Source organism: Coccomyxa subellipsoidea, assembly GCF_000258705.1.
Source record: "Coccomyxa subellipsoidea C-169, whole genome shotgun sequence".
Classification (NCBI taxonomy): Eukaryota; Viridiplantae; Chlorophyta; class Trebouxiophyceae; family Coccomyxaceae; genus Coccomyxa; species Coccomyxa subellipsoidea.
This window is the reverse complement of record NW_005178021.1, coordinates 689,134-701,715: the sequence shown is the minus strand read 5'-3', so window position 1 is coordinate 701,715 and position 12,582 is coordinate 689,134. Positions and strand designations below refer to the sequence as shown.

Here is a 12,582-nt window from a genome sequence, read left to right as displayed (position 1 = left end):
AAACCCCAGGAAGGAAGCTCACCTCAGGAGCGGGCTGCACCTGGCGGCCCCGAGCTGGCAGCAGCAAGGCCTGAAGTTAGGTGTAAACAGGGCAGAGCTAAATACTAGGTGATAGTACAGGGTCTAGAGGCGCGTGTGAAGAGGCCTGTGCTGTTGCACTCCTTTGCCTGAGGTTCAGGGACTTGAATTATCTGACCAGGGTCTCTGAGATATCAGGACGCAGGACCACCAAGTTGGCACCAATGCCCAGCATTTTCCATTTCCAGAGTCATTTGAGAGACATCAAAATTCGGACATCCAAATTAGAAGTAAAATTAGATGTGTGTGTAGGAGGCACTGTGATTCTTCGCAAAGGCATGCAGAGAAAGCGTTCGTCATTCAAGCCGATGCCTGTTGTTCTTGCCGATGACGATCGAAGGCTTGACATAATCTCGAAATGTCAGATATGCTGTTGCGTTTCGGTCAATTCGCCAGGTCCACTCGTCTTTATATCGGCTCAGGATCCCTTCGCGGCACACACGTGGGGTGCAGGATTGCCACTTCAGCTCGTCTAGAAAGGATCAATGATGGGGATGCTGCGGCTCTACATTATGCTGGTCTTGGATTGGACCGTGCAACGCACATCAGGTACTCTGTCCTCAAGTCTCAGTTTCTTGGCACTGTGCAAGCCACTTTTCATTGTTGCAGCCCTTGGCAACACTTGTTGTGGCACCAGGAATGATGAAGCGAAGCTCAAGGAGCTTGCCGGTCGCTCAGACGCGAAGTTAGTTCCTGTTTTCGAGGGCAAGAACCTCGTGACACACAGCCAAGGGCTATCCTCTGCCGTCCTGCCCTTGCAGAATGCAGAGCAGTACCTCATACCAGACAGCTTAGTCTTCCTGGGCCTGGAGCCCGGAGGGGTGCCTGTCTTTGGCGCTGCCTGCAGACCGGAGTGCGAGGAATGGCTTAGCCCCCTCGTGGCAGAAGCTGGCGCAGGGGTGCGCCCTTGAACCAGCTTTTCTAATCTCATCCATGCAGCAGACTGCTGAGTGTTCAAGATCAGTACCTGCAAGGCCAGCCACCTGCCTCACACTGTTAAACTGCTCACAAGAGATCTCAATTGAAGAGCAGATCATCTGATTGCGGCGTGGATCTCAGTGGGATCTGAAACATGTGGTCGAGCGTCGTGGATCTTTGCCCACAGATGATTAATGGTGAAATATGAACAGACACAGGGTGGATTGCTGCAGGCCAGGTGGGTGGATCTGCGCAAGGAGGGGCCAAAGTTGGCGGGGGACCAGGCTGCGCTTTTGGCATTGGCCCAGGCCTTGTTGCGCTGGAATGAGAACAATGCCTTCTGCGGCAGGACGGGCGCGCCCACTGCGGCCATGCAAGGGGGCCATGCACGGTCAGTCACCCCATGCTGGATTATGATCCTCTTGTGCTTGTGTACCCTCTCTTACATGGCCATTTTAGGCTGCAAGTGGGTGGTTGTAAAGGGACTTTCTGATGTGGAAGGGTCTGCTTTCTGAGGGGTGTGTTGTCAGGGTTGCAGCCTCGCCGCGGGCTAGGGTAGTGTACCCCAGGATCGACCCAGCGGTCATCGCACTTGTGTACTGCGGCGATTATGCACTGCTCGGGCGCCAGTCCCGGTGGGCGCCCGGCCGCTACTCCTGCCTGGCAGGTGGGTGCAGACAGCAATACAATCAATATGCTCCCAGCTGTACCCTGGTTCTCTTGTCAAGATCTTCCCTGATCTGTGATGTCTCAATAAAGCAACCGTGGAGTGACAGGGGCCGGTCCAAGCAATCAGCAAGCTATGTTGTCCTCGACAAAGATGGCAGTCCAGGCAAAACGCACCCAAAGTAGATCTTCGCCGGAGAAGAGAATGCTGTTGTCACTTGGATTGCAAATCCTGGACAAATCACCAAAAGCACATCGATCCACCTGTATTAGTGATTACTAAGGCTTATTATATATGCCGATGTTCAGGCTTTGCTGAGGTCGGGGAGACGCTGGAGCTGGCAGTGGGGAGGGAGGTGAAGGAGGAGTCTGGGGTGGCGGTGGACCCCCACAGCATCCAGTACGTGGCCAGTCAGCCGTGGCCCTTCCCCCAGTCGCTCATGATCGGCTTCATGGCCACCGCTGCAGCGCCTGACCGGTCCCATGCCTGGAGCCTGGCACGCCAGCGGCTACAGGTGTGCTCGAGTTCACAATGAGTTGTTCACCTGCTTCCTGCTGCCTATGTCAGGGAGGTTGCATGCCATGGAGAGTTCCAGGCCCTTGGCAGCAGTACAACCCGGCACACCTTGAGGCATATGCAGCAATGCGATGCAAGGGAATCAGCAATGTGACCTGAGCTGCTCAATAAGTACTGCCCCCTGTTTCCTCAAGCCGTGCTTTGAAGCTTGCAGGGAGTGGTTCCTACTACTCAGCAGCATGCCAACCTTGGGGCACACTGCAGTGTGTACAGCCAGCACAGCGTGCTGCGTGGGGAAGAAAGACATCTGATGTGCGCTGTCTCATGGCGGTCTCTGTGTGTGTGTGGGGTGGTAGGGATTGCACCACGGGTGCACAGAGGAGGAGGTGGGGTTCACGCTGGTGGAGGAGCTGTGCCTGCAGCAGCCGCTGGTGGACATAACAGAGCTTGAGGATGCGCGCTGGTTTCACCGCTCCTGGTTGCGCAGGCACCTGCACCACGCAGGTGCGCATGGCTTCCGGCCATGCCTCGACACTATCTCCCATCCTTAATGTGAACCATAGTGGCTCTCAAGCCCAGACATGAAATTGCGGTGTCTGCCGCCGGCGCCATGATTGTGTAGTGTACTGGGTGGCATGATGCTGCCTCGTGGCCCTGCTGGAGCCCACCGCTCTTAAGTCAATATTATCTTTAAGTCAAGTCAAGCTTCCTCAGATGACAGGCATGCTTCTGTGTCCTGAATCCTTTTGTCTTCTACTTCCCCCTTGTATCTGTGGGGACTTGCTATGGCATGAAAATCTTTTATCAGAGTGCATTCTCACAAGCTTTGCTTTCTAAAGAAGTCAGGCTGAGGTGTTATCTCTTTGCGCGCAGCTGATGGGAGCGGGTGGGACACGAGCGAGGCAGAGTCGAGTAGCAGCACAGCAGCCAGCGTCAGCTTCTCAATCCCCGGCAGCTATGCTCTGGCGCACCGCCTCATACATACCTTCATGGCGCTGGAGCAGCCTGCCAAAGGAGATGCTCGCCATTGGAGACAGGCACGCATCCAGACCTGTCATTGCGTCATGGCCTTTGATGCTGTTCCTGTCATTCGAGAGCGGTCTTGCCTGCAGGAGATTTGTGCGCACACCACGACTCTCCAGAGTTAGTAGTGCAAGTGCAACGCTGGCTCCGAACCCTGCATGCTGAAAGCTTTGCAGGCTGGCGCAGACATCTTCTACTGAGAATGATGTGCATACTATTCACTCGAAGTGATTGATAAAAATGCAACTGCAGGATGTGAAGGAAGTGGATATTGATGAGAGCGGAACTTACAAGTACGTTCTGTTGCGGCTTCAAAGCAAGAGCAACAGCATGAGCAGACTGTTAGTGAGGGGCAACAAGCGAGCTGGCTACCATCAGGACATCTTGGAGCTCGCTCAAGAAGTGGATGCAGATGACGACTCCCAAGTACGCACCCAGCATTACATGTGATGCTGTGAAAGGGATGAAGAACAAGGATGAGCCAGAGCAAGAAGTGCTGTCCTCGGGCACTGTATGGCTGTGTTTCATCGGCACCCTGCAAGATGCATTGAGCAGGCCTCCTCATTTCGGCAGTGTGTCCTGTGTTGCGGCACATGAAGGCTCCTGCAAGGAGGCAAGAGACCTGCACAGCCATCCCTGAATTCTGCAGAGGAAAGTGAAAAGGAGTGATGTTTAGGATCCATAAGCGCTTGCACTGTGGTGTGTGCAGGTGGTCCCCTTAGGTGGCGGGCGTATTGCTTTTGACGAAGAGAAGAGGACAATTGATATCTACGGGTTCTCCTCTGCGTATGACCAAGCGCCCCATGATATCACAGCTGCCCTTGTCCGGCGCAGTTATCCCTTCCACACTGTTTCTGTCTCGTATTCTGGGTACTGATGTTGGTGATTCTGTGCAAAAAATTCTCTTAGACGGGCTCATGTATTGTAGATCAGCTGTAGCTGACTGGCTTATGGGCCTATTGATGATGAGTGCGCAAAGCAAAGCTTGCTTACATGCACATGCGCAGAAGTAACAAGAAAAGTCAAAAACATTCAATGAGTTCTCCATTAAAAGCACTTTAGGCATCGTCTGCAGGATATCTTGGTATCCAACGCTGTCACACTAGGGCACTTGTCAGGCAAGCTTTCTTGACATGCATTAATACATGCATGTTTCTGACATGAACAGCTCAGAGCCAACCCCAAACCCAAAAACAAATCCTGTGAGCTTCCCGTCAATTGAACATTTCATATTTCTATCAACAACACATAAATTTAAAGCACCAGAGAAGACATGAGCCCCTCTGAAAAGCGCTGCAATCCACCAAATAACTGGTGTGAAATGAAATGACCTAATCCAATAAGATATTGGCATCTAGAACTGATACATTGAGGGATACCCCGTAACATTCATAATATATCCCTCTGAAAACGCCCTCGATTCTCTTCAACATAAGAGCCTCTGCATAGTTTGGTGAGGCCAACACATCCAGCTATCATATTCCAAGTCGCTGTAAAGAGGGCAGCATGTAAATAGGCTGCTTGGATGAGATCATGCTGCGTGCAATCCACACCAGAAAATTATTGCAGCTGCAACCCCCACAACAATATGGCGGAGGACACATTGACAAGGGCTTGGAGCACCCCAGAGACACTGCCAGGCTTAACAGCCCACAGAGCCTTCCCCTCGGGCCGAACTGTGTCTGTTGAGCAGAAATGGCTCAAGAGAGTACCCTCTGCTTCCTGATCTTTGGTCCAGACAGACAGTAACCATGCCTGACACAATTGCCAATGCATCTGACAGTTTGGCCCCGGGTGCGGCCACCCTGAGCAATACTGCAATATCAACATTCGGCAAGACAGCCAGACCCAGAATCAGCAAGAGACTGTCAATAAGTCCAAGACGACCTCCTGTCTTTGCCCTTTTCTGGAGGTATCAATATAAATTGGTACACGCGCCTGCACTGCTGAGCACTGCTGAGCCAAAGTGGCACCTGGCCCTCTGATTCGGTGCAGCACTGAATCTCAGACTTCCTCAGACCTGCTGTATGAACAATGCCTAGTGGAGCTGTAACAAGACATCTGCAATGGACCACAAAGTAGCTAGTACTGCTGACTTGTGACATTGCGTGCTCACACGCTGTTCCGATCAGTGGCTGGCATCTCAGGAGCTTGTGAAAGACATGCAGATCGGCGGGTTGACCTTGCATATAGACAGGATCGCCGAAGGCACGGTCCATATGCCATCTCCTGCTATCAGCCCCGATGCAGCTGCCGGCACCTGCGCGATACAAACACCCTTGCGCTCACCCTTGATTTCTTTACCCAAAAAAAGAAGTCCAGCATTTGTCACTGGATCTGCAAAGGTTGCTCCAGTGCATACAAGAGGCCTAGCACACATTTGCAATGGCGCAACATTGTGCCCTCAAGCTAAGCCTTGCAGGCGCATGATGCTGTGCACCCCAGTCCTGTAGCACCCTCCTTGGGTGGGCTCAATCATACAAAGGTCCCTTTTGAGAGGATTTTTCCTGTTGGGCGGTATGAAGTCAGGCCTCCACATACTTCATGTGCAACAGGGCACCTCACTGAGGAGTTCAGCTCCTTACAACTCACAAATGGGCACCACAGCACTAAGAAACTTCTTTGCAATAAGAATTCTCTTCTGCTGCGGTTCACCTTGAGCTCGGCTGTGCCGGGAGAGGTCCAGTGCCAGTAGGCCTTGACGACGGCCCCGATACAGATGTCGATGGCCACGTTTGCGCCAATGTAGAATGGGATTGCCATGGCCATGGGCACCGGCACAAACACCGCGTACCGCTGCGGCAGCGCGTCACGGATGAGGTTGACCACTATCGCCGCCGCGAAGAAGCACGCCATCATCATGCCGCAATGCTGCGGCAGCATGCCGAACCCCTGCACAGATTTCACCGACCACTCAGGCTTCTGCAATGGTGTAGCACGCGTGCATATCTCAGAATGCATGCTGCTCATGACAAGAAACCTCTAATAGCAGTGCAAGTAATACCGTCCCCCTTTACAGCAGAGAGTTATCCATCACATCGTGTCTGTATGTGATAGCAAGACATTTGGAGGAGACTATTGGTTTTGCCAACAGAGCGAGGTGCGGGCTTCACCTGCGTGCCAATGATGGCCATGCCGCGGTAGATGTTGGCGTAAGGGGCGATGTACTCGGAGGAGGGAACTCCGATGGGGAAGGACTTCCAATACATTTGGAACGTGAGCGGCGCTATGAAGCAGCCTGCACGCAAGCAGACCACCAATCGAGTCATTTCAAATGTGAAGCTTGAAATGAATGGATGCTTCATCATGACTGACCCTCATGTTCAAAGCATAATGGGGTGTGGGTTTGGAGGTGTCAGAAAGGAAGCCCATGAGGTTTTCTGGGGGAGAGATGACCCTGCAGGGAGCAGTTTGATGACATACCCATCAGTGCGCCTGCGATCTGCGACAGGAACATGGAGCGCGGGCTGCTCATAGTTATGTGGCCCGTTTTGAAATCCTGCACGCCAGCAGCTGGAGCTTCAGTCCCTCTGTCACACGGAACTGCACTTGGATTGCAAGGCTCTTCAACTACCAAAGTCACCCTCCAGCAGCTCGAGCTTCCCACAGGCACCTGCATCTGGGAAGTGTGTCCTCCTAACACCATCAAAATCATCATGCATGAATTGGCGCCAGGAAATACAGATCGGCGCTGCGTGGGAGGAGTGAGGGTGTGCCTGCATGAGGAGTGCAGCAGATGACGTGGACGCCATCACCAGGCCACACACAGCCAGGGCAGCGATCACACCACCGTTTTGAGAGCCAGTCCAGGCTGCAAATGCAAAGATTGCCACCTGCAGGGCAACCAAGTTCTGGCTTCAAGAGTGCCCAAGAGCTGGTGCAGGCTCCACGGCGCATTGGCAGGCTCCCCTAGACAATGTGCATGCAGATCTAAAACAGAACAGTGGGCCTGCAGTTTCAGCAGTGTGTGGCACGCCCCATAGGGACAACAAACACATATATATATATATGTGTGTATAAAGAAGAGTAAACTGAGCCAGCAAACGCACCGTGCCGTAAATGGAGCTCATGTCGAAGTCAGTGAGACCTGCGCCATACGCATTGGCCACAGCGAAGAGCGGGGACACTATCACCAACACGAGCAGGTAATACCTGCAGGGCAACCAAAAAATCAAGAAAAAGTCCGGATTCAGATAAATTAGAAGGCAAATTTGTCATGGCAGTCACAAAGGCTTGCAAAATGGGTCACCTGCCTGTAAATTCAGTGGTGCACCTAGAATACAGGGCTACTAAATGATTGCAATGGATCCTTCTTGAAAGATGCCTGCCGCAAGGAATGGGTACAAGTGAATTACAAAGCGCTCAACTACTCACCATTTTGCTGGAGGGTACAAGATGGGGATGACTACAATGCTAAGGATGGAGAAGAAACCATAGCCCACAGCGGCAATCCACCAGGGAATGCAGCCCTTGAGGAAGACTTCATCTCTCAACGCTTCAAGCCTTAGAGCCTCTCGGTCCAAATCGCAGACCTGAGCCAGGGTCATTACCTGTTGACCTGCACATGCGAAGGCAAACTCCCTGTCAGCGTTTGTCACAACCTTGTCACGATTTGTCGTCCAGGCGGGTGCATGTGGCAGAGAAGGGCCAGAAACCAAGACTCTAAACTGATTTTTTGCTGAAATGTCCTTTGAGCACTCCACAAGAAAAGCAGCAACCGCCTCAGAGGCCGCAGCCTTCATTTCTGTGATGATGAAGGCGCACAAACTGCTGCAGGCCGCATGCTGGAATTTCGAGGTCCTGGGCTACATGGCAGCACTGACAGTTGAACCAGCTGACATGACAATGGTGTGCTTTACAATCTCCTCGGCTTGAAAAAAAAGGAGCAGAAGTAAAAGACCTGAAGAATTGCGCTGGATGTTGTGGCCATTGCTCGTCGCAGGAATCTCTGAGCACGGTCCCCCCACAGGATGCCTCGCCTCGCGCACCCGTTTCTCCGCCTTCTTGGTGTCAAGGTAAACCTGCACATGCCGATCTCCCGTGTTCAAGCCAGAACATAAGCAATTGTGAACCGGCCAGGATTCCATCAGCAGGAGCACTGAGCCTCATAGAAAGAGCTCTTGGCAAAACCTCTTCTGCATGTTGGATCTGACCAAGGCCAGTGCAGCTGCCAAGACCAGATTTTGAGCAAATCATTTAGGACTGGGTAGAGAAACTGACCAACTATTGGGGTTGAGGGCAATCCAAGGTCTTACCTGTAGCGACAGGATGCCAATCTTTGCAAAGTTGTAGGCGCCATCCGCCACAAAAATTGCAATGGCCAGGAAATTCTGCACAGGCAGAGCAACTTGTTCAGTTCCCACCACATACAACTCGCAAAGATATGCAGAGACCACTCCCAGTCAAATGTCTTGCTTATCCCACTGCGGCAGGAGTAGCACTTACTTTTGTGAGGGTTGAACAACACAAGGAGAAGATGCGATACCTTGTAGCCGAATAGCCCCCTGAAGTCACCATCTGTGAGACCGGCAGGGAACCAATCCCCCTCCTTCTTGGCCAGCAAGGGCCACATGATGCCCCAAGACACTATAGCTCCCCACATCATCGAGTATGCCACCACATAAGGCACGATCATGCCTGCACTCACATTGGCAGCCACTCTCAAACACTCATGCTGCATTGCCAGGATGCCAACGCATGTCCCGGTAGATGTGCAGCGGGACTAGAGATTAAGGCATCATCTGCCCAGATTGTTAAAGACATTTCCTTGCCAGGAGCCATGTCTTAGCGCCAAGGCCTTTGGGTTTGGCAGTCATAGTGGGAGACAGTCTGCAAATTCAAGTAAAGCTCTGCTGTAAAATGCTCAATCCCTGAAAGATGTGCAGGAGAAAAGTTTTGCATTGAGAGGGCAGCGACGACACACCTACACCAATGTAAGTCAGCGAAAAGTCAAAGCTCCATCGGTAGTTCAGGGCCGCCATGCCGAAAGTGGGCCATGAGGAGAAGCCACACGAGGCGCCACTGGTGCTGCTGCCCCCAAAGAACCACTTGAAGAAGCTGAACAGGAAGGACGTCGTGCCCCAGTAACCCAGCGTCTTCACCTGCACAAAGCATATTATTTCCCGTGAATAACACTCGTAAAACCCCAAAGGACACCCACAGGACCCCCACATACCACCTTCAAGGAACTCAAAAATGCACAATTGCTAAACACTACTTGTCTGCCTGCCGCTCTATAATGACCATCCGACTGCACTCTTGCAGATTCTTTGCATGCTGTGCTGCGACATGCACGCCTCAACAGCGTCGCCATCTGCTCCTGTGTTTGCAGAAGCTGCAATGCTTGGCAGTACTGTTGAGAAGGGACACATGTCTGGCCAGGAGAGCGTGGGTTGCACCTGCTCTCGAGCAGCGGCTTCACCCTTGGGGGTGTGGAAAGAGGCGATGAGAATTCCGGTGGCTGTGCCAGAGGGATACTGCAAGCGATAGTCAATGATAAAGCGCTTGCGCAGAATGACCAGGGTGAATATCCCGATGATGCCCACGCAGAGCAGGTAGGGGATGCTGCGCTCCAGGCTCGGCTCGTAAACATCCTGCATTTGATGTTGAAGGGACTTTCAATTTGAGCATGGCCCCCGCAACATGCGTTGGGGTCAGCATGACATTTGGGCTTGTGCCGGGGGGAAGGACAGAATGATGATCAGGCATGTAACAGAAAGACATTTGCCTGCAGCTCACTGCGTGGCAACCTCAAAACTTGCTTGAATCAGCAGGAAAAAACGGATGAGCTCAGCATAAAATATAGCATCGGCAAAATCACAGAAAGGAGCACATAGTAAAAGAGGAAGACACAGAGGGTGTCACCTCTGCGCGGTTGCCAGCTATGTCGCCCAGGTTCTCAAACGTCTGATGGTCCATCGACAGCAGGTAACAGCCGAAGCCACCGGCGAACGCCAGGCTGGAGCACGCCACAATGCATGTCTGCACAACGGTGTTCTCCTACAGGAGATATCACGGTCAGTTTGCAACTCATGCAGACAGCATCCTTGGAAATAAAAAATTTCACAGAGCCTCCCCCCTGCACAGAGCTACTCTATGCATGCGAGGGCGGCAACTGCATCTTGCTCATTAGATTTGCGCCCCTGATTCCCCTCAAGTGGGGAATCATTCTCCAGCATAATACGTTGGGCAAAGCATATCCATCATTTTGACAGCGCACATTGCAGGTGACTTCAGGGAAAGCACTGGCCAATTTCTGGCACTGGTGCTTGATCAAGGGTGAGCTGGACAGCACCTGGGGTGTAAAGTCATGGGGGTCAAAGCGGAAGAACTTGAGTAGGGAGACCCATCCCTTGATGGCTACAAAGCCAATCAGACCCGCTGCGATGTTAAGCGAAGGGATGATTCCCGTCGTCAGGCTCAGCTTGTGAATGATAATGCTGAACAGCGTGCCCAGAATGGCCCCCACAAACAGCGCCCGAAGCTGCGCAGACACAGATTGCACATAGTGTCAGGCTCAGTCAGTTGCGAGTGCAAGGAAGGGACCCGTCCCTCATTCCAGAGCTCAATTTGATGCTCCTGCAGGATGTTCTGCTTCTGAGGTTCAATTTGAACGCCTGCCTAGTGTAAATGACTTTAGAACGAGGAGATCCGTGCAACAGGGTCTTGCAATGTGAGCACCCCATTCGCAAAGGCACTCTGGGGAACAGGACAATGAAGAAGCGCTGCACTGTGAGAGCCTGTGGGCTGTCCTTCTCAGCTGCCGTAGCCATGCGATAATGTGGCAACTCAGGCACGCACCGTGATCTGGTGCCACCAGGGAGCGGGGTTGGACACGCAGTCATACTTGCAGGGCTGGTCTGGCTGCCCGGCCAACCCACACTCAGGGTTCTCCTCATCAATCTTCTTCCTGACATCCCCGCTCCCATAGTGGTTCTCGCTTGGGGAGCGCCCATAATCTGACTCTGCAATCACATAGAACACCCGGCTTTACGTTCCCCATCCTCTGGCTGTGCAGGGAGGCACTTACAACGTCCTGATTGTGTCATCTGAGAAAGGGGATACTCCATACCTTCAGTTTGTCTCCTTTACCTGTCTAGCCTCTGGGAAGCAGGCTCACCTCGTTCACTGAGGGCAGTGATGGAGTTGCGCCTAATCCTGTTGGCAGCTTGCAGGTGCAGGGTGCCTGCATTGATGGAGCTATTTCGAAAGCCTGACATTGCTGACTGCCTCCAGCTCCTCTAGGTGAAAGTGGCCATCCTGTCTCCAAAGCTATGCAGGCTCACATTGGAGCAAGAGTACCTGCAACAGTACTGCCCAGCTCAATTGAGGACCTGAGATGTCTCTGCAATCCACACTTCCACACCCAAACTCCTTGCGATGGCCACTTTGCTTCGAGCCCATGACTCTTAACACTGCACAGCTTTGGTATACTACCTGCAGCTTCACCCTCTCTAATATTACGGCACCCATATTAAGCTCGTGATTCACGTCATCCCAAGAATTAAATCCACTCTACATCAAAAGCTTGTAAGACTCTCTCTCTGAACAATGTTGATCCGACAAAAAACCGGTCAGCTTCTCTGTTGCAGCTGTCCTGGGGTTAGATCATCATCGAGTGAACACGCCCCTCAGAGCTCAAAGGGTAGATCCTCCAGACAACAAACAGAAAACCTCACATATCTAAAAGCATTTTACAGCGCCGGTGGGCACAAGAGACACTTCAACCTCAAGACGGGTGGAATGTCGGCCAGTGAAGAGGCCAATTCCTTTAATAGTACGGATCAGGCACTGCATCGCAACGCATATGATTAAGCAAAAGCAACCTATAACTGACATTTGCGTCAATGTCTAGCAACATCGATGGACCGACACGCCCGGAGCAAGCCGTGCACGCACATTACGACTGACCTTCCACGAGGCGCACGACGCCCCCGTCTCCTCGGACCTGATCCAAATCACTCGCTCGCCACCGCTGAATGTTTTCAATGACGTACCAACAACAAGATGAAGACGAGTGTCGATGTGATCCAGTGTGGAAACATTGACACACTCCAGGACCCATGTGACGATGTAGTCAAGAATGACGTTATGATTATCCCTACCTCTGGCCCAGTGGGGCAAAAATTTTCGCAATTGTGCGTTGGCAAATGTGATGGTGTGGTAGCGAGTCGAATAATTTATTGGAATCAGCGGCAGTCGTGTGCTCCTTCCACGGCAGGGCGTGTGGGAGTGAACACGTAGCCAAGTGATTGGATAAACAGAAGTTTGAAAGCGCTCTGTGTCACAATATTAGAGGTACATCAAAAAGTTTTACGTAACATGCAAAGTGAAGATACTTATAAGCAGCTATGCGAGCGAATTAAACCTCTCAAAGATAT

At 52.2% G+C, this 12,582-nt stretch overlaps 2 protein-coding genes across 2 annotated transcripts; one reads left to right on the top strand and one right to left on the bottom strand.

The window, feature by feature from the left end:
- Positions 1-258: 258 nt before the first annotated feature.
- On the top strand, positions 259-4,079 carry COCSUDRAFT_49188 (hypothetical protein; the record flags this gene model as incomplete). Its single annotated transcript, XM_005643236.1, has 9 exons — positions 259-627; positions 716-977; positions 1,230-1,387; positions 1,527-1,663; positions 1,972-2,177; positions 2,536-2,683; positions 3,053-3,264; positions 3,455-3,628; positions 3,912-4,079. Exons 1-9 carry the CDS (start codon positions 437-439, stop codon positions 4,077-4,079), a joined length of 1,656 nt encoding a protein of 551 aa, XP_005643293.1. The 5' UTR covers positions 259-436.
- A 94-nt stretch (positions 4,080-4,173) lies between these two features.
- On the bottom strand, positions 4,174-12,188 carry COCSUDRAFT_54874 (OPT superfamily oligopeptide transporter). Its single transcript, XM_005643235.1, has 16 exons — positions 12,101-12,188; positions 11,322-11,503; positions 11,003-11,166; positions 10,497-10,685; positions 10,067-10,201; positions 9,601-9,795; positions 9,126-9,303; positions 8,688-8,839; positions 8,458-8,532; positions 7,577-7,713; positions 7,252-7,354; positions 6,919-7,035; positions 6,626-6,701; positions 6,316-6,440; positions 5,858-6,094; positions 4,174-5,462 (listed from the first exon to the last, which is right to left on the bottom strand). Exons 2-16 carry the CDS (start codon positions 11,419-11,421, stop codon positions 5,346-5,348), a joined length of 2,100 nt encoding a protein of 699 aa, XP_005643292.1. The 5' UTR covers positions 11,422-11,503; positions 12,101-12,188; the 3' UTR covers positions 4,174-5,345.
- Between the last annotated feature and the right edge of the window lie 394 nt (positions 12,189-12,582).